The sequence below is a fragment of the Tachypleus tridentatus genome, chromosome 6 (assembly GCF_004210375.1).
Source record: "Tachypleus tridentatus isolate NWPU-2018 chromosome 6, ASM421037v1, whole genome shotgun sequence".
In the NCBI taxonomy this organism is placed as follows: Eukaryota; Metazoa; Arthropoda; class Merostomata; order Xiphosura; family Limulidae; genus Tachypleus; species Tachypleus tridentatus.
In genome coordinates this window covers 58450075-58472057 of record NC_134830.1, presented here as the reverse complement: position 1 = coordinate 58472057, position 21983 = coordinate 58450075, and the positions used below count along the sequence as shown (strand labels likewise).

The window sequence follows — 21983 nt, the reverse complement described above, 5'->3', positions numbered from 1 at the left end:
AGTAGGTTAAGTTCGGTGTTACGAAGAACGCCCTTCTTGAAGTGAAATATCTCATCTTTTTTTTATGGTATATAAAATACCCTGTAATATTCTGGTAATGCTAATCATGAGTTTGTACATCTTCAAATTACATACGTAGGTGTGCAAAATGTAATAATTGGTACTTATATAAGGTTTGTTTGTTTTGAATTTCGCGCAAAGCTACACTAGGGCTATCTGTTGTAGCTGTCCCTAATTTGTCAGTGTAAGGCTAGAGGGAGTGTAGCTAGCTAGTGATAACTACCCACCGCCTGTATATCGAAAACGACTAATTCTGTTTTTGTTTTGCGATTTACATGCAAATTTTATAATATTATAAGGGGTTTTGTTTATTTGGCAGGAATTGCATATTTCTTGTTCTATTCAATTTAAAATTGTGTTATCAGTGGCTTCTTTGAGTGTATAGATTAATTCGAGTTCAATTTGAAAAGCAAAAATGTATAACCCTTTTAAATGATATGCGCAACACTTAGCTCGGATGATAAAATATGAATGCTTGCACTTGGATGAGTGTGTATCTTAATAAACAAAAAAGTAATTGTGATATGTAATATTAGAAGGTTTTAAGGAAATATAGTGTGATTTGTTTTATTTTATCTTCCTCGCAGATTGAGAGGTAATGATATACAAATAAAATTGAGTTATGAGAATGTATACATGTATACATGTAAATACAATATTAAGTTTTTGTCTATTCGAAGATGTCAGCCGTATGCAAAATTTTCTTCTTTTCTAGCATTTATCAGTCGTGTTCGTTATTTTATATCGAACTGTTTTATACAGTTGAAATTTATGTATTGCTCTTAGACGAAGATAAAATATATTATAAAAAGGGAGATAAAAATTTCAAGAGTTAAAACGTCTTAATTGTATTTGTTTTTTTGTATTGATTGCGAATAGTTTACCTCAGCTAATGTGTAGTGTTAACATAGAAGCTTCACTAATTTATCAGCATCTAACGTTCATGTTACAGCTTCCAGTATGTTTCTTAATGTAGTTGATAGATGACGCTACGTCATTGAAAACCGTACTTCAGAATTGGCATTGAAAGATAAAAATAGTGGAATGCTGCATGACATGCAGTGATTTACCTCGATGTCCTCATATGTAGATTATTTTTTAGTTTGTCTGAGGTGGTGTTTAGTCTGTTTGGGTTTGAATAAACAACTAACTTTGTTAGTTCGTTAAATAATAACAATAATCATTAAGTAATGTGAAACAGACAAGAGTAAACGTAAGCAACGAAACAGTTCGACAAGAAAATTGTCTGTTAAGGCTGTATACTATAGGAAAATATAAATACTTAGCGTATAGTAGAACTAAAGGATTAACCCTCGTGTCTGTTTTGACTTATATCATGTATTACTTATCAATTTTACGATTATAATTCTAACTTTTGTCTGTTGCTTTCAATTATAACCTTAAGGAGGTGATTCTTAGTACATAAAATGGAGATCAACTTGTTCATTTATTTTAATAATCCAAAAATTTCTGTTATTGATAATTTCGTGTATTATTATTTTTAACGGAGTTCAATTTATCGTAAAAACAACTAATTCTTTGCCACGAGCAACTGATAGTGTACAATTCAGCCTACTGTTTGTTACTCGTTATTTCTCACGTGATCATACCTAATGTACTGTGCTCTACTATGAAAAGGGCCAGTTAGGGGTAAAAACGAATGGGTTGGTATTTATTTGTAGGCCAGTTGCGGGTGAAACTCTATTTTTTATATTCAACGTTAATTGATAATAGGTGTTGCTATTGATTGTTCAAATATAAGGCGTTTTGAAAATACCTTTTTAAAACTAAAGTATGAATTGAAGCCGCTACCTACGACTGCTACTTATTACAAAATCAATTCTCCAATAGTATAATTGTTGATACTAATTACGGGAGGCAGAGAGAGTATCACTTGTGATAGCTTGTTGGTTCTACTTGAACGATCCTGTTATTTCTGATTGATAATGCTTACTGTTGTAAATCTGTTTTAATCATGGAGTAGTTTCCTGTATATTGTTTCCATGTTATTTATTCTTTCTCAGAAATTTATTTCTCTCGAAAAGTTTTTATTTAGTGTTTCTGCCAAGCTTAATTGAGGATAATATCTGAGAAAGCACAGCTCCAAGTCCAAATACAAGCTTAAGCCTAAGAAAATTTTGTAGTCTCAAAAACTGTAACTGAAATTGTGTAACTTACAAACGTCAAGTATTTAATATACCTTTTTATTATTCAGTGAGAAAGTGTATAAAGATGTTTTAAAATTTGTAATATTTAAATAAATTTGTTTTTATAAAGGTTTAGCTTTAAGTAATAATAATGATGTAATTCAACAGAAAATTTTTAATTAAGTGAAATATATTGTGCTTTACCAAATTTTATTGTTGCTGTTTTTGAGTATAAAATAAACAATAAATTTGTCATACGAGCAATCTTGAGTATGCAGAGGATTCGATCATTTCGCAGAAGTTTTAGACATTATCAACAAGTTTTGAAAAAGAAACTGGTTAGTAAGAGTGATTACTTTGACATTGACATTCTAGTTTTATATTGATTGTGAAATCATTTTTATAATAAAGTATCCCAACTATCTATTGTAAAATGTTCAAGCATTATTCTAGTTTTGGGGAGATATTTGAGTTTTAAATACCTGCTGATGCATATTGAAAGGTTGTGAAACTTGATGATGGCTTAAGCCTATTGAATCTCCAAAGATGTATCTATCACATTAAATATTTTCAGCAGTTGGTGTGTTTATACTTACTCATATTATTATAATAGTTGTTTGTGTGTCAAATAGTTTTCAAGAACAGTGCAACATTTCTTAATTTTGAATGTACATTTTACACATTGTAACTGACTTATGCAAGGTAGTAACATTATATAATGAATTGACCAAGTTTACCAAAGTTTAATTATTCATTAATAATAAAAAAATATAAAATAAAAATTTTGTTACTAATACTCTTTTAAACTGTAATTTGTGAAGTGGAGAACTTTGTATGTTTTCAACATGGTGTAATGTATGGCTTCAAAATTGTGAAAAGGTTTTCATTTAACAACCTAAACAATTTTCCAAACCTGTGAATAGCTCCACTCTTTATTTCATGTTAGTTTTGTAAGGAATTATTTCAGACCATGTTTGCTTCAGTTCTCTTAATGTTTTTGTGCAGCTTTCAAGTGATCCACTGTGCGATAAAATTGACATAGCAGACCTAGGTAAGGTTTTAAAATATATCTGTAGTTCTTGGCACTAACATAGTAATATAGTCTATTTGTGAATTGAAATTATTTCTTGTGTTAGGATGTTTACTTGTGATTCACCTAGTTTTCTTATGAAATACTTTAAAAGAAACAAAATAACAAAACCATGGTCATTTTGATAGTGTAGGAGGCATTGGTTACATACACTTCCATGGATCTTTTAATAAATTTGTATGAAAAGTGCTAAAATATTTACAAAATGCTACTATTCAGGTAAAATGCAAGTAATAATAATAACAAATGACAAATCATATTTATAAGCCAGTTAATTAATGAGAAAAGTCTTAGGCAAACTAAACTTACATGAACACTTAAATGTTTGGTAAGTGTGACAAGCTTTAACAGTGAATGAGTCTGTATGGCTAAACTTGCTTTGCATATAGATAAAATTTAACATTTAGAGGTTGCAACCTTAGCTAAATATTTAAAATAAAAAAATGCATATGAATTATAATTGCATTTTTGACTAGAGAATTGATGTCTTAATGGTGAGCTTTTCCTGAAAATTATTTATATTTGAAAAATAGTTCTATAAATAAGGAAGAATTTTGTAAGTTACTTGGATTGATTTAGTTGCATTAACAATCTTCATTAAGTGTTGGCAAACAAGTCTTACCTTAAACATAGTTTTAATAGTAGTGATTTCAAGTCTTGCCTTAAGTAAAACTTTTGTGTTTTGAAGAAAAACTTTCAGTATGGCATGTAGAACTTTGTTTTTAATTGACAGTAACTTTAAGAGTTGTGAAAAACTTTCTCTTTTAAAACAAATAAGTTGAGAGACCGTATTTTGTTCTCTGGAAGTTACATGGCTGTAGTGCAACATTTAATCCCATTAACAGCTAGAATCCAATAACTTTCAAATTCCTGCCATCCTAAAAGTTATATGTACTCTTTATTTTGTGTGTGTGTATGTAATGTTTCAAACTATGAACTGTACTATTCATACCCGTTAAAGAGGTCTTGTTCGTTGTTTATGTTGATAGGTGACGATGAAAACCTCACATACATAAAGTTTTTCCAATATTTTCGCTGCTATGATATCATTCCCATTAGTGCCAAGTTGGTAGTGTTTGATACTCAGTTACTGGTAAGTTAGTCTAATAATAAGTTGTGAACCTATATCTGAGTATTAACACTAAGTTTATTTGACTTCTATTAACTTCAGATTGTACAGTGCAATTTGCCAAGACTAAATTGTTATTTTTAGAATATTTTAACCTACTTACCACACAGGATCCATTTCATGTTAGGATGTGTGCATTTGGTGGTTTTGTCTGGACATGTGCTCAGTCAGTAGCTGAGCAAACTCAACCAATGAAAGACCTGAAACACATAATTACCTTGTTGTACAATGTAGTAATTGATCAATAACTTGGCAGAATTGTATATTAGTAGATAATTAAGTATATAATTTACCTTTTGAAAGTAAATACTCTCTGTGCATAGAATTGTTAGCCTTCTAATTTATATACCACATTTGTTTTGATGTGGTACTCTGGCAACTTGGAAGGCTTACATGTCACTTATTCATTTTAATCCTTCCAGTGCTATAAGTGAATAATAAAATATCTCACCTCATACTTGGGTATTATGTTTTGGAAAATGATTATTAACATCTAATCTACTTGTATTATACTATATTTAATATTTTAATTTTGTACGTTAGCTAGAGGGAGCTATTGATGATGTAATTATTGAGATACTGTGGAATAAAATAAGGGAGATAAAGTTAGTGTTGTTGTATCATTTAGCTGGGTGTTTTAAGTTCATTGAACAATTCATTTTAGTAGCGAATGTCAACTTGATCAATTAAAATATTAATTTTACTATCTTTTCCAGGTGAAAAAAGCATTTTTTGCTCTTGTTCACAATGGTAAGTTTATTTTTACAACCTATCAAAAATGTGTTGACAACCAAACTGATAGTAAAGGATACTTTCTGGCAAAACCTGTTTCTACTTTTTCATCAATGAAAATTTTCTAAAAAATTTACTTAGTCTTGTGCTTGCATAGAATTCTTATTAACCAGAAAATTTAAGCTGTTAACCCTCTTGCTATGGGCAAGTCAAAGTGTGCATCACCACTTAATAGTTACTTCAAAATCTAAGTAACTTCTTTATCATAATAGCCAAATAAAACTTTTGTAAAATGTTTAAGTTAATTTTATAATGAAATTTGAAAAAATCCTCAATCTCATCCTACTATATGAATTGACATTTATTTTCTATATCTTCCCTCTTTTCTTTAGTTTACTTACCACCCCTCTAAGGTGAAGTATGGAATTTAATGTATCTCTCTAATAATATTGTTATTACTCAGGCAAAGCATAATTTTTATAGCTTTCAATATTATTTGGTTACAGAGCTTATGAACTAACAAATTGGACCCCACTTACCATGTCAATCTGTCACATTCTTTTACAAATTGCCAGTTGTTCTTTATGGTTTGTAATACCATATTATTTATAACCAATAAAAAGCCAAAGGTTTAATCTATGAAGTTGTATATTGTTTTCTGTGCAGAGAATTGTATTTTGCTTCTAGTTCAAACTTTATTTTCATGGGAAATGCATCAAGAAGCATAGCTGAATCTTTAATGGCTTTGTTGCATAATTGGAAAGCCAGAAAAATTGATAGTTATACGATATTGCTGCATTTTGTGTGTGTTTTTTGTTCTTTTTAGGTGCATTATTTTAATTAAATATAAAATTTAGTGTAGTAATACTATTAGTATTAAAAAAATTGACAATTGACACCAAAAGAAGTCCCAGGTTAGTATCATGTTTCTTGTCTTCCATGTGTATTCTTTACTTATTATTATAAAAGTAACTAAAAATTTCTTTTCTTAAATATAGTACACTTGTAAACAATGTGCCAGTAATTTGTGCATTGAATAATAAAATGGAATGTGAGATACAAGTTCACCAATGGATTTACGGTTCGTGTGGTGAAACTTAAACAGGGTTCAAAGGATAGTACTATAAAATTTAAGTAGAAACAAAAGTATACTGTTATTAATTAAAGTTTTTAAGATTATTTTAGTTTTCTGTTACATTATGAAGTCATTCTAGAAATTAGAAAAGGGTCACTTAGGTTTTTTTTTATGGTGATTGAGGTATGTCAATTTGATCAACCCTATGTACAGTTAGGGTAAAGAAACGAATGAAATGTTAACTATTATTGGGGAAGTGGAAAACTTTGAAATTTACTCAGAAGACTGGGATTATATAAATAAAATTTGACAATTTTCGAAGTGAACAAAAGTTTTTTTAACTTTTTAACATGGAAATTGCTTTGTACTCAAAGCAGACAACACACTGTCTACATATATATTTATGGAACAGTGTTTGCTGATAGTATTTCATTAAAAACATGTATTTTTTGTTTGTGAAAGACTTGTAATGTTTACTGAAAGCTTGCAAAATTTTGAAGATATGCAAAACATGTTTAAGTTATAGCCTAGAAAAACTATAGGTCAGTTTGAGGTCAAGATTCAGGTTGAATTGATCAAGCCCATAGTTAGAGAGTTATTGCTTTAACTGTTCAGTCATTTGTGGGCAGTTTAGTGTACATTTTCATTTTAAGTAAAATATGAAACAAATTAAGCTAATATCTTGATATATTGTTTAAGGGATTATTCCTGGTGGTTATCTTGGTGCAACAATGAATCGTTAGATTGCTGTGTTGTAAGTTTTGTGTATTGTTAACTTCTTCACTTGTCTGGAAATGAAACTACCTTTTTCAATGGCTAATTAGAAATAGGAATCCTTTTGTGTGAAGGCACTAGACATGTTAAATCTCTTCTGAATCTGTTCCTGTTTCACTAAACAAGACTAGTGAGCACTTGTTGCTCATGTGATAATTTATCTTATAATGAGAGAAATTTTCTATTATAAAATACCTTAAATCTAATGTAAGAGGAGTTTGTGATGAATAATTAGTGTGTGTGTCTATATATCATTTGTAAAAGAGACTTGACAGTTTTATGATGTAACTGATTTTTCTAATTATGCAATAAGAATGTAAAACCTCAGTGTCACCTGTCAGAGATACTGCTACTTTTATGGCTTTGTTTTTTGACAGACTGCATTGACAGCTTTCTCTTGAATGCAGCACTGGTGGTACATGATGTCCTGTCTTTAATTATTCAAGCACCAGTAATGGAAACTGGCTTTACATAATAATTATGATGAAGTTGTTTTTTAAATCGTAAATGAAACAAGTTTCAATTGTTTGTTTGTTTTTTGCTTCAGGTACTTGCATTAAGGTGAGTCTCTAGATGTAACTTTAAAATAGTGATTTAAACATGTAAATTTGTCTTATATCTGCCCTTTCATCATGGCATCTGTGCTTCACCAATGGTACGTGATGGAAGGCATGGCTTTGTAACTATCCACACAAAATATATGATTTCATATACGACTTTGGAGATATGAGGTAGTTATCTTGTGGATGCTATGTACCTTGGATGGGTCATGACATCCAACAGAAAAGATGCAATTACTCCACCAGTGGAGTTCAATGCCATGAATGTGTTGAGGCTGGAAAAAGAGCACTTGTTAAATGTAATGTAAACTGTTACTTCTTTCATAAGGTGAACTTATTTTTACCTGTACATTTGTTGTAGATCAAAATAATCAAATTTTCATACAATCTTTCAAATAATCTTTGAACTTGGTTAACTAACATTTGTGGAGTGATTTAAGTGTGAGAAATATTCTTTTGTTATGTTTGGATTAGATAATAAATGCACCAAGCTATTTTGTTTGTAAGCTATTTTGTTAAGCAGTGTGAAAGTAATGTGTAAAAGGGGGGAAACTAATCAAAGATCCTAATCATTTTGTATCTAGGAGTCAGAGCTGCACCACTTTGGGATAGTAGTCGGCAAGAATTTGTGGGTAAGCACTTATGATTTTCATTTTTAGCTGCAAGAAATTTGCACATTAAGTTTTTCTTTTTTATCATAAAAGGGTAGTTTTTGTAACTTGAAGTCTTCTATACAACATGGTAAAAACCCATAATACAAAATGGATTGTGAGATTTCACAACTTCTGAATGAATAAAATTGCAGCCTTATTGTTTACTTACATTCCAGGTACCTAATTTTGCATTGATTCCTTATGATTTGCTAGATTGTCTGCATGCCTTTTAACTTATGGTATCCTAGCTATGTTTGAAATACCAGGTTGATTTGCCCATATCTTATTACAAGGTACAAATAAGAGTAAATTGTTCATATCCTGCTTTTTAATATAACAAAAAAAATATATTAGGAACATGCATAACCATTCCTCATAAGGTGTTTTATTGCTGAACTCTCACCTTAACAGAAAGTGGGCCCTATTATTTACAACTTGGATTCTGTAACCTAAAAGTATCTAAGTATCTAATTTGATCTTTTATACATAGAAGCTTGTCTAGTGTCATAGGTGTAATGAGACTAAATTGAATGGAAGCCAAAGCTATTTTAACTGGGTTCACGTCACATGACAATAAAACTGAACTTTGTTTATTTCAGAGGTTTCTTTTGAAATAAAATAATAACTTGGACAACATAATTTTGAATTACTCATTTTATTGATGTTAATTTCATTAACATTTTTTGGTAGTGAAGTGGTTTGATCAAATTTTGAATGTAACTTTGTAATATGTTCTATGACACGTGTAGTAGAATTTGTGGGGTTAAATTTCTCATTACTTGTTGGAATGAGAATGCCACTGTTCTTGTAAAGTAGCTCAAATTGTACTGAGATTTGTGTCCTGGTAACATTCATATAGATTCAGGTCAAAGCAAGATCTTACAATTTTCAAAAGCTGTTGTGTGCAATATGTGGTAATTTTTTTGTCATACTTAAATAGACATGGTTCTTTCCCATGTATTTTGTTAGTGTAGGCAGTACAGTAATGCCAGAATGTCACAATATATTGAAGCACTTAGGTATGGTTGAATCCAAATGAAATAAAACCAGTCCATCCATAAACAAAACTTTCTTGACTGCTGTTCAAATCAGGCCTGTCAAACAAAAACAAATAAAGAATAGTCTGTTCCCCTGTACTACACTGTTGTTGTTTTTTCTTGCATTCCTATTTGCCTCTAGTTTTAACACACCAGGCATAATTGTCACAATGTGTGGCTTATAGTCTGCAGTCCCAAAACTGTTGGTAATATTGTGTGTGTGTGTATATTTCTTGCACCTTTTTTACACAGTAAGTTATCCAGATTCCAACTTTTGGTATTCTTAATAGTAAAACTATTCCTATATATGTGTTTATTATATTTTAAGAATTTTATTTGTAGCTGTGCATCAAAGTAGCTAATCAAATAAATTAGAATTTCTGTAATTGGTAATGCTATAACATATCAGTACTTGCATGCGAGTTTAACTACAGTGTTTTCTGATGGGGAAAATAATAATAATAAAACAGGTAGCATGATTCATTTTTTCTTGAGCTCTGGCCTTTGTTTTCAGGTATGTTAACAATAACTGATTTCATCCATATTCTTAGGACTTACTACAAGTCTCCCTTGGTGAGTTACTCAACAGTTTATAATTTCTAGTTTTTATTAAATAGTGTTTAATTAAATAATTATTTTTAATATTTTGTTAACTTCCTCTCCTGATTCCATTTCTACTGACAATTGTTATTGCATCTTTTTTTAAGCACATTCTGTCATAAGTTTTATTGGATATGACAGATTAAGTCTCCAAATAACTTATTTCACTTATTGTTATAACAGGTGAAGATGGAGGAATTAGAAGAACACAAATTAGAGACTTGGAGAAGTATGTGCTATTTTAATTACATGTGTTCAGTGAGAGAAATAACACTTTAAAAAAAAAAGACACAACACTTAACTGTATTTCCTGTAGTTATAAACAGCTTTGTTTCATTAACTTCTAGAACGTCACTATTTTAAGTACTGTCTATAAAAATGTGTATATCCTAGTTTTAACATTTGGATGTTGTCTAATTTAACTTTACTAGTACTTCTACTTAAGTTCTTCAATATCCAGTTGCATTAAGCTTACCCTGAACTCCATAAACATATCATTATTATTTTTCCTTGTATTTTTAACTAAACCTAAAATCTTCATATAATTTTCAATTTGGTAATTTAGGAACAAAGTATGTAACCATGATTTATGGACAAATATGTGAAAAACAGTAAATGAAGATTAAGAATTAAATAATTGGATATTTTTAATCTCATTGATCCTTCTTTTTTATACTAAACTAAAAAATCCTCAGTGTTTTGCTGAGTCAGTTAGACAGTTGTTAACCTTAGAAACTGTTAACATTACTGCTAGAAATGTCAGAACTTAAACCTATGTATTTGCCATTAAGAAAGTAGATGGAACTGAACCAAACATTTTGACTTAATATTTATTGAAACAGCCTTCATCAAAAAAAAAAGCTTAATATCTCAAGTAATTTGTAAGTGATGTGGCTGATCCAGATAATCATATACTAGATGATGGTTTTTCATGTTTATTGGTCAGCTATTTATGTAATGCAGTGTTTACTAAAATAATTACATTGTTAATGAAAGAATCTTAATTTTTTATTGTTAAGTATTAATGTTATACCTATATTTACTAAAGTTATTTCCTTCTCCCCCCTTCTTCTTCCAGATGTTCTTAAAGAAAAAACAAAACCCCTTGTTAGTATTGAACCAGATGCAAGGTAAGTATACATCTTTTAATTCACAATACACACAAATATACTTTTGTACTTTCTCATCAGGTTGTTACATATTGATGTATAGCTTGTTATTCAAAGATTGTAAAAGTAAGTTTTATATTTTGGTTGTATGTATGGTACTTGAATATGCTTTATCAGTTTTACTTTCCAGTAATGTTTTTCAGCCAAGTTTTCCAGTCTTTGGAAAAACAAGAATACTTGAAACAAAACATTTTCCTTATATTTCTAAGGTACCTTTTAGAAAAATCATTACTGTTCTAAACAATAGTTTGTGTAACATATCTGTGAAACTTGCATTTATTTGTTTTACAAGATAACCATGTTTAAACCCTCAGTTTGTATGAAGCTATCAAGAAGCTGATTCACGGCAAGGTTCATAGGTTGCCAGTAATCGACCCTCAGACTGGGAATGTGCTGTATATCTTGACCCACAAAAGAATTCTCAGATTCCTCTTTTTGTATGTAAGTATTCACAAACATTGATCTTTTAATAGTTAGAATGAAACAGAAAATTCATATTTATGCTGCTGTCTGTTGCTAGAAGACACATAGTTATAAGATGCATAGTTATTGATAGCAAATAGTTTAGTACCTATCTAATTATTTTTTTTCAAATAAATCTTGTTGAACTGTGTAATCATTTGACACTGTTAAGTACCTGACATTTAAAAATACACTTGTATTATTTTTTTAAAGTTTTCTGAGCTTCCTCGACCAAGTTATCTTAACCTGACTCTACGGGACCTCCAACTGGGAACCTTCTGTAACATAGCAACTGTAAGTTTAACCTCATGTTCAAAACTCTTGAATTTATAACAGCAAAGTTAAAAAAATTAGAAGTATATAATAACTTATTACATATCTTTTTTCTTTTCATTTACAATATGAATCTTTCTCCATTTTTGTAAATCTTCACACCCATCTTTTCAAGTATTACAAATTTTAAATGAATTGTTACAAAATTTGTAAATTCGATCTGAGCTATTATTCACTAAAATGCAAGTTTAATACTACTGTAAATACAGAATGGAGGTTAATAATCACTACTTTCTTCCAGTGTATTAATTAACAGTTGAATAAATTATTTTAGGCAAAAGAAGACACTGCTATCATCACGGCTCTTAACTTGTTTATAGAAAGAAGGGTGTCGGCACTGCCACTGGTGAATGAACATGGAAAAGTGGTTGATATTTATGCCAAGTTTGATGTTATTGTAAGGACACTTTGCTTAATTAATATTAACATTTTCAAAGTGTAAATATTTTCATTACTACATGCCTTGAATAAAACAAACTTCAGTACAAGAAAAAAGACACTTTAAAACTGTATACAATTCAAATTAATTCTAAAGGTATATTGTAGCATAAAGCTGTTTTTACTGTAGTGAGTGCTGAATCATTTACAATAACATTTTGCAGAAATTGGTTTTTATTTGGTGGTTCTGTGATTTTTTTTTTCATCATTGACATAAGATATTTCTCAATAAATTTAAGTTGTTGGTTACTCTTTTCTGTTTTTTGTTTAAGTTTCAAAAATTGAAATAAGGAAATGAACACTTGATTTCAGACAGATTGTTATTCTACAAGTCAAAAGTCAAATGGGTATAGTATTGTAGAACATCTGTTGAAGTCTCTTGGGGGAAAAACAAAAGCATTATCCTGTTCTTTTATGTTGTTCTTTGAGCCAATAATTGAATTTAAAATAATTCATAATTCTAGTGATGCAAATTCCAGGTCTGTGCAAAAGTTTCACTGTTTTATTTTATTTTTAAAAACTCTTAAATGTCCTTAATTAAGTATTGATTTGTTTTTGTGTATAAATTATTCATCATATTAGTTTAAACATTATTTGTAAATATTGCATCCTATCAACACTGCCTGTTTTTAACCCCTTGCACCACTAAACTGTAGTGTTTTGTCAGTCAGTCAGTACATGCTAAAATGTTACACAAATTATTCTTAATATTTCAATTTGTACTGTAGTGATCTCAGTAAAATGTTAGTATGTCATGAATTGCAAGCACAATTATACACTGTGTAGGCTACAACACAGTATGACATACATGAACATAAAGCAATAATTAAAAATATTTTACAATTAATTTGATTTTCTTTACCCATGAAAGAGAATATCTTATGTATTAACATATTCGCTGCTGTGTACCTCACAGGTGGGTTCCAACACAACTATGTTATGGATCTTGTGACACAATGGTGGGTCACTATCAGTTGATTTAAAGTAAAATTTCTCTTGTGGCATATGAATTTGGGACAATCTGACTACTCCTGGGTACCTCTTAAAGGTTTAATATGTTTATACTTTATTAATGTGGCAGTGAATGTGTTAACAACATATAAATGATACCCCTTTTTTAATTTTGCATCTGTTTGAAAATTTTAATTTATTAAGAATAAGTTAACTGTATTGATAATATTAATTTAAACAACATATGGTGAGGATAACTACTGTCCATGAAAGGTGATTTTGTCATAATATACTATAACTAATATGATTTTATTGGGAAGATAAGTAACAGTGTCAACTAAGTTTTTATTTTCTCAAGTTCTTTAAAAGACTACCTGAAGATTGTTCATACTTCTACAAAATTGGTCAAAGTAGCCTCATTAATTAGATCAGGCAGATAAACTGGTTGTCCAGTAGGAATTAAGACAGATCAACTTTGTATTCAATGTTTGAATGGTAACACCAACTGTGTTAATTTGTTGTTGTATTTCAAAACTTAAAACTAAAGTCCATTTCTATTTCCAGAATCTTGCAGCTGAGAAGACTTACAACAATCTTGACATAACTGTAAAGAAGGCACTAGAACATAGACACCAAGTAAGTAACTTTTAAGCTAGTTTCCTTACAAATGCGATCTAAGGACATATATAAATGTATTTGTTAAATTATCAGTGATATAGAAATTTTATTCTTAAGTTTTACTTTGATTGCTTCAGATTTATTTTTCTTATAGTGTATTACTTAGTCTGTAAATCTGTTTAATACAAAATTGTGATTAGCAGGTAGTTCCTCTGAAAGCATGTGGTTGTTTCATGGCTCCATAAAATCCCGAGAACATGCTTTTGGGCAAAACTTGTATCCTGCATTTTTTAGTATTTGAGAGAACCTGTTTCTTTTTAATGGCAAAAGAATTAATTAGTTCTTTTATAATTCTGAACTTTTAATTTTCTTTTAACCAAACTTTATAGTACAAACTTTTTTCTGAAGTAAGTATTTATAGAGTACAGAAGTTAATATTGTTCCAACATTTGGCATTGTGAACATACTACAGATCTATACAATAACAAAATTAAATACCTTCTTGGTCTCCTTTCTCTAAAAGGAGCACAAGGACACTTGGAGGGGTCACCTATTCAGGTCACTATAAAGTAGTGTCTGTCTGTCAGTAGATGCTGAAATGATTTCACATGAGGGATGATTGACATTTAGAATTTTTACCATTGTGATATTGATAAAATGTGAGCATAAGGCTACAACACAGTGACATATAAACGTGAAACAAAATTAAGAGTTACAAGTCTTTTGTAATGAAATGGAAAAACTTTTAAAAAATGCAATAGATAAATAATATTGTTTTGGAAACTACTTGGTTCCATAGGTGTTTCAAGTGTTATAAACATTAAAAAGTTTACCAATTCATTTTTTACAAAGATGTATTTTTAGTTGCTTTCTCTTGCTTTTTTAAACTTTAGAATTAATGCTGGGTTAACATTTGAATATTTCTGAAACATTCATGCATTACCTGTGGCTGTTACATTTTCTTATTTAATGTACATGCTATTACAAATTCAATAAAAACAAATGCCAGCTACAGTTAAGTTCACTTATTACTGGGATCTGTGAATTTTTAAACTTGCAATTAATTACATTTTTTTTTCTGGTAATTCCCTTGAACTGAGTATCAAAATTGACAGAAACAAAATATCTCTAATATGTAGACTCCAACAGTTGTGAATGATGTAAAACACACGGCCCTGTAATTTAAACAAAATATCTCTAATATGTAGACTCCAACAGTTGTGAATGATGTAAAACACACGGCCCTGTAATTTAAACAAAATATCTCTAATATGTAGACTCCAACAGTTGTGAATGATGTAAAACACACGGCCCTGTAATTTAAACAAAATATCTAATATGTAGACTCCAACAGTTGTGAATGATGTAAAAACACACGGCCCTGTAATTTAAACAAAATATCTAATATGTAGACTCCAACAGTTGTGAATGATGTAAAACACACGGCCCTGTAATTTAAACAAAATATCTCTAATATGTAGACTCCAACAGTTGTGAATGATGTAAAACACACGGCCCTGTAATTTAAACAAAATATCTCTAATATGTAGACTCCAACAGTTGTGAATGATGTAAAACACACGGCCCTGTAATTTAAACAAAATATCTCTAATATGTAGACTCCAACAGTTGTGAATGATGTAAAACACACGGCCCTGTAATTTAAACAAAATATCTCTAATATGTAGACTCCAACAGTTGTGAATGATGTAAAACACACGGCCCTGTAATTTAAACAAAATATCTCTAATATGTAGACTCCAACAGTTGTGAATGATGTAAAACACACGGCCCTGTAATTTAAACAAAATATCTCTAATATGTAGACTCCAACAGTTGTGAATGATGTAAAACACACGGCCCTGTAATTTAAACAAAATATCTCTAATATGTAGACTCCAACAGTTGTGAATGATGTAAAACACACGGCCCTGTAATTTAAACAAAATATCTCTAATATGTAGACTCCAACAGTTGTGAATGATGTAAAACACACGGCCCTGTAATTTAAACAAAATATCTCTAATATGTAGACTCAACAGTTGTGAATGATGTAAAACACACGCCCTGTAATTTAAAACAAAATATCTCTAATATGTAGACTCCAACAGTTGTGAATGATGTAAAACACACGGCCCTGTAATTTAAACAAAATATCTCTAATATGTAGACTCCAACAGTTGTGAATGATGTAAAACACACGGCCCTGTAATTTAAACAAAATATCTCTAATATGTAGACTCCAACAGTTGTGAATGATGTAAAACACACGGCCCTGTAATTTAAACAAAATATCTCTAATATGTAGACTCCAACAGTTGTGAATGATGTAAAACACACGGCCCTGTAATTTAAACAAAATATCTCTAATATGTAGACTCCAACAGTTGTGAATGATGTAAAACACACGGCCCTGTAATTTAAACAAAAATTATTTGAAGATTTGTGTGGTGCAATCAATTACATCAAGGCTTATCTTTTTTGAATTTTGTTTAGTGGTTTGAAGGTGTAGTTAAATGTAAAGCTCATGATACACTTGGTGCAGTGTTGGAGATTCTTGTCAAAGCCGAGGTGAGAAACATTAAAATTTTAGTAACACTTATCATATTGAATTAAATAATACTGTTACATGCTTGATGTTAAGTGACTTTTCTTGATTACTTGTACACCAGTTAGTTTTATAGATTCATGATTTTGTTTGTTAAAGACCCTGCTAATGAGTTATGGTGATCTTAATTCTGAGGTTTAACTTCTACAGTTCTATGTGGTTGATCATCATTCATTTTAGCGATACATTTCAAATGCTTCTGTCATTTTGTTTTTGTTGATAGTCCTGTAGAGATGTATTGACCATAAATAACATTTTAGGCTACTAACATAAGATTCACAAATTTTTAAACCAGAATTCTATCTATACATAAAAACACCACTTACTACTGCAAGGGATTATTTTGTATTTCTCTAAAAAGAAAGTGACTTCACCTGGTTTGTTTGGCTAGCAAAAACACAAAGAGCTAATGGTGATTTATAAACTGACTAAATAGGTCTTTTGAACACTATCTATTGCTGCTTTTATTCTGTATTTGGCTGTTTATGTGCTTGTATGTCATTTATCATTAAATAGTTTTAATATTTTGTCAAGTTTCACACGACATTAATGTTTATCACCAGGTTCATCGCTTGGTTATGGTAGATGATAACGACCGTGTTGTTGGAGTTGTATCTCTTTCCGATATTCTCAGGTTTCTAGTGATAAGACCTACAGGTGACTTTTATCCTTTGTCTTAAAACAATGGATTTTATTTTATTTTTATTTATTTATTTTGGAACAGTTATCTTGATGGAGACAGTACACTCCTACTTTTATTTACTTTTAAGAATGTGAACATGCTGCCTTAAAGAACTAAAATAAAAAGTGTGATGTGACTTGGTATTGTTGGATAACATGTTACTTTTTTAGTAATAGTTTGTGAAGAAAGTTAATTTCTACAATATGAAAATAGAATACAGTAAAAAGAAACATGCGTACATTGCATATACATTTGTTTTGGAAGATATTTAAGGCTTACACAGGTATATGGGATTTGAATCTTTAACCATAACTTTTCCTAATTCTATCGAAGAACTTAATGCATTATTGAGAGCTTAAGAACCTTTTTTAAATTATTTTGTTTTACTTTTTACTTTCAAAATGTTTGAAGAGTGATGGGGTTTGATATTTATATTTTTGTTTATTTCCTGTTATCTGACATGAAGTGCTACTTTATTACACATTATTTACAATTTCTAAAACTTATTTATCAAGTAACCTTATTTGAGTTTTAAGTCTTCCATTTGACAATTTTTGTAGAAATTACAATCTAAAGGCTTTAAAGAATTGATTATCTGTCTGACATTAAATCAAGTCGTAGTTTAGAGGATTCAGCTTTCACTTACACTGGTTTGTTTTTTTTCTCATTCACATTAAGTGTGGGGAGTGAAGTTACCTTTTTCATAATCTAATCCATTTACTACTTGTATGTAGTAGTACACCATACAGTTTAACTTAGTAAGCACAATATTTACAGCAGAAGAAAACCCTTCCAGAATAGAAGAGGATCCACGTGGAGAAGTTAGTGTCTCTGAGGAACAGAGTCAAGATGAAGGAGAGTGATTGGCATGTTTTGAGAAAGCTAACTAGTAGAGTAGATATACCCAATCTTAGTGAAATACATGAAGCTGCATTACCACTAAGATTTTGTCTTAACCCACAAATAGGAGTGAATTTTCTCTAGTTGGTAAATCTGAAGCAGTGTTTAAGGTTATCACTGGTATATGGATTACTGAAAGTATTGGAAACAACCTATATATAAGAATGAATGTCTGCAAGATAAAAGTGTATTTAATCTTTTCTGTCGCAAAGTGCTTATTACAAATGTAAGTAAAAACTGCAATTCATATTCATGAGAAGATTATTAGGAAATGGAAACTAATAGAGGTAGATGTTTTATGCTGTTTGAAATATTGTAAGGTTAATTAATGTTTGTAGTTAACCAGCAGAATCATTACTAGTAATGATCTAGAAATAGCATATTTATAATATAATGACTGATTATTTAGAATCAATATATATTTTTGTTCAAGTATGTGTAACTTTTAAATACAGTTGCCTGTACACAAATAGATAGGATGTCATAGTTTTTAGATGTTGGTCAAAACTTGTTTTGTTTTTGTTTTTTTTTACATTGATTATTCAAGGTAGATCAGATATTTCTTATTAGATAATCAAGATATTTGTGTATTTCAGAAAGAAAAATCTAATTTAAAATTGGATTTTTTTATCTTCTGTACATTTTAGTACATTTATATTTGGTCGTATTGTGTGTTAATAATTATTCAGTACATTTGAGTTCAGTAAATTAGTGTTTAAAAGTTGTGTGAAAATGACTTTCTTCCCTGCAAAGGTTCAGTCTTTAAATGTTTATTCACTAAGAATTATGAATTCCTGCCTTTCAATCTCACCCCCCTTAAGATTTTAATTTAATATTGAAGATTTAAAAAATTGGTATTCTACAACTTTGTTTAAAATTGTAAACTTCTGTAACCTAAATTTTTACTTGTTTCACTGGTGATGGTGTTTTGTAATTTTACAGTTGTACTTTTTTTCTTTTGAGTAGTTTAAAAAAACTTCATTGCTTTTGTAAGATTAAGTTCTAGAAAATTGAATTCAAAGAGGTTTTCAGTTTGTTTTTTGCCTCTACAAACAAAATATAAAATCAAACTCCTAATAGGATAACAAGAATCTTCAAATTATTTTCTATTATAATTTATAGGCTTTTATATTGCTTTCAGTATTGTGTATGTTGCACTCATGCATGTTCACTCTCTAAATTCAGTGGTATGTATTTGATTTGTTCTTTTGAAATCATTTAGAAAATTAAAACTTAAATTTTCACCACTTGTATACATTATTTAGCAGTTTTAAGCAAATCTTCGTTCTGTGGCTAACAATGTGGTACTACTTTCACTCAGTGTATAGGTTGTAACTACACACTATTCCTAGTGAATTGATAATGGTTAAATGAAAAGCGCTTGTGACAAATCTAATTCTACAGATTTTATTTATATGTTGAGTATTTTTGTACAGATTAGTTTTATGTAAATATCAAATTACAATAATAAGATAATGTTTATGTAGCTAAGAACAGTTAATAGTTTCGGATAGACTACAGCTTCTTACTTTCTACTAAACCATTTTTCTCATTTTCAAGAAACTGAGGAATAAATTGTGGTGATAAAATATTTTGTTTGTTTTTTTAAATCCTTCGCAAGTATATATCATGTTTTGGACACCAGTTTGAAACTACACATGTTCAAAACACTGCACTAAATCGTGAAAACTCGAACTATGCTTGAAGTTTAGATTAGCTCACCTTTTGAAATTTGGGCCACGTTCCATTTTTTGTTTTAGTACCAACGGATTATTTATACACGTCTTTCCATACTTATTACATGGTTACTTTTAATATTTCCACATTTTGTTATATAGTACCTGAAAATGTGTTCAGTTGGCTCTGAACACAAAATAATTATTCTTTTGAAATTAAGTAATACAAAGAATTTAATTTATATATACATCTATGTTTGTTTTTTTCCACAAAAATGTCTATTGTTTTTGAAATACTGGTGTACAAGTGTTTTTTGTGGTTTTAAATATCTTAACCTAAACTATAATCTGGTTAAAATGTTTTGACTGATGAATGTTTATGTATTAGGTATATAAAGGTTTTTATTTTACTGTGTGCTACTCGAAGTTTAGTTCACTCTCATTAAGAAAACTAAACACAATCAATTTCTAATCACAATAATGTTAATTTTAAGAGTTCATTATATATAACATGTTTCTTACATTGCCTCCTCCATTTGTAGTTAATTTTTTAAAACAAAACAGATGGGAGTACAGTGGAAGAAAGTAACATTCACTACAGTTAAGTATGAAGTGTACAAGACTTGTTTTCCTAAGTTTGAATTACGATTGTCAAAAAATAGTTTTTAAGTGAAGTTTACAATTTTTATAAATTCAGCTTAACTGCAACCTGTATCATCCACCTGATTTTCAAGTGTAGAAATCTTTAAAGGTTTGGCTTGTAGGGATAAGCAATTTTTCCAACTTGTTTATTCCAGTTTTGCAGTGGAGAATGTTGCAAAGTAAAAGTTTGTACAGAAAGGTGTTAAGAGAATGTTTTTACTGAAAAGAAGTATAAAAAAAATTTTAAACTAACATGTTTATGCTGAACTGAAGATATAAACAGGACAGGTTAAGGAGATGGTATAAAAATAAAAATCTGATTAAATGAAATGCCAAGAGCCTGTTTTATTTGTTCACCATCGTTTGTTACTGACTGCAGTAGATATGGGGAAATAACTTTTACAGACCTCCCTTTCTCTATCCCGGTTATTCAAAATACCTAAAAAAAAAAAAAACATTATGCTGTATTGTCACCATTTATATAGTAATAATCATGTATTTCTTTTATTACTTCATTCTCCCAGAGAAAGTTAATAGATTGTTAAATTTATAGTTTCTCAACTATTAAAAAGTGGCTTAATAGGTGCTTTCTTAATTTTTAGATTATAATTGAATGTTTTTAGCTGTTTTAACATACTAGTCCTTACACACAATTTAAGTATTTTTGAAGGTGAAATTTATTATCTTAATTCTAATTACACTGGACTGTCTTTTATAATGTTCAAAATTGCATTTAGTGGTTTAATTATGGTTTTGGTGAACTACCACAATCATGAAAATTGAGTTTGGTTGAAACATTAGTTCTTGTACCACAATGATATGGTAATATTGAAGTATTTTAGTGTGGGAGAAAATGTGGAATATCAGTGTTAAAACTTGTTACCATATGTGAAAAGTACTGAATAAACACTTGCCTTACTTTGCTAGTAGCAATCACGATTACATCATTCACATATGCAAAACTCAGTTTGCTAACTATTAGTACTTGTAACTTAATGTACCTGCAGTTTGTGTATAATACTATAAATAATTGAAATAGAAATACTTCTTTGCATAAATTTACAGCTGTATTTTTAACAACTAGCTATCTTAGATCAAACTTTTGTGCTGATCTCTCTGTAGTCAAGTTGCAGATAATAAAAAAAAATAGTTAAAAAGGTACCAATGGTAACTTAACATAAGAAGCTACCCTTTCCTGTTGTGGGAAAATATCTATTTCCAACTATAAATTATGTTAAAACAGGTTGTATTGCAGAAATAGTTCAAAAATAAAAACTAGAAGATCCAAGTCAGATTTGGAATAAAATGAAATGTTCAAAATAAGCATGGTCACAGTAAAAGTACAAACTTGAAGGATAATTAAGAAGAGGTAAACATGGGACTTACTGAGGGCCTATTTTGTTTTAAATTCATTTAAACTTTAAATTGTTTATGAAACAGGAATCGGGCTGAGTTCAAAATGAGAGTGAATGAAAAAGAATGAACAAATTGTTATTTTCGTTGTACATTAAAAAGAATCAGCTTTCGTGAAAGTTAATTTCCTGTTGAGAGGTGAAACAACTATTCAAACAAAAAAAACACATAACCAAAGCAAAATTACAGAAGGTAAAGAGGCCTTAGATAAACTAGATGATGCATGCAGTAACA

General features: G+C 29.7%; 1 protein-coding gene across 12 annotated transcripts in view; it reads left to right on the top strand.

Annotated features, from left to right (window-relative positions):
* LOC143252609 (5'-AMP-activated protein kinase subunit gamma-1-like) overlaps positions 1 to 20666 on the top strand; it is a 178225-nt gene extending 157559 nt beyond the window's left edge. For 5 of the 12 annotated variants that reach the window (XM_076504993.1, XM_076504991.1, XM_076504990.1 and 2 more), the window contains 14 exons: positions 3213 to 3258; positions 4287 to 4390; positions 5143 to 5176; positions 8152 to 8199; positions 9772 to 9830; positions 10041 to 10086; positions 10936 to 10987; positions 11341 to 11467; positions 11702 to 11782; positions 12096 to 12218; positions 13775 to 13846; positions 16325 to 16399; positions 17000 to 17093; positions 17896 to 20666. In XM_076504993.1, coding sequence (XP_076361108.1) covers positions 3213 to 3258; positions 4287 to 4390; positions 5143 to 5176; positions 8152 to 8199; positions 9772 to 9830; positions 10041 to 10086; positions 10936 to 10987; positions 11341 to 11467; positions 11702 to 11782; positions 12096 to 12218; positions 13775 to 13846; positions 16325 to 16399; positions 17000 to 17093; positions 17896 to 17981 — 1047 coding nt within the window. In that variant the 3' untranslated portion in view covers positions 17982 to 20666. The remainder of the gene's footprint in view (positions 1 to 3212; positions 3259 to 4286; positions 4391 to 5142; positions 5177 to 8151; positions 8200 to 9771; positions 9831 to 10040; positions 10087 to 10935; positions 10988 to 11340; positions 11468 to 11701; positions 11783 to 12095; positions 12219 to 13774; positions 13847 to 16324; positions 16400 to 16999; positions 17094 to 17895) is intronic. The other 7 variants (XM_076504996.1, XM_076504994.1, XM_076505001.1 and 4 more) reach the window with 3 other exon arrangements.
* Positions 20667 to 21983: the final 1317 nt, after the last annotated feature.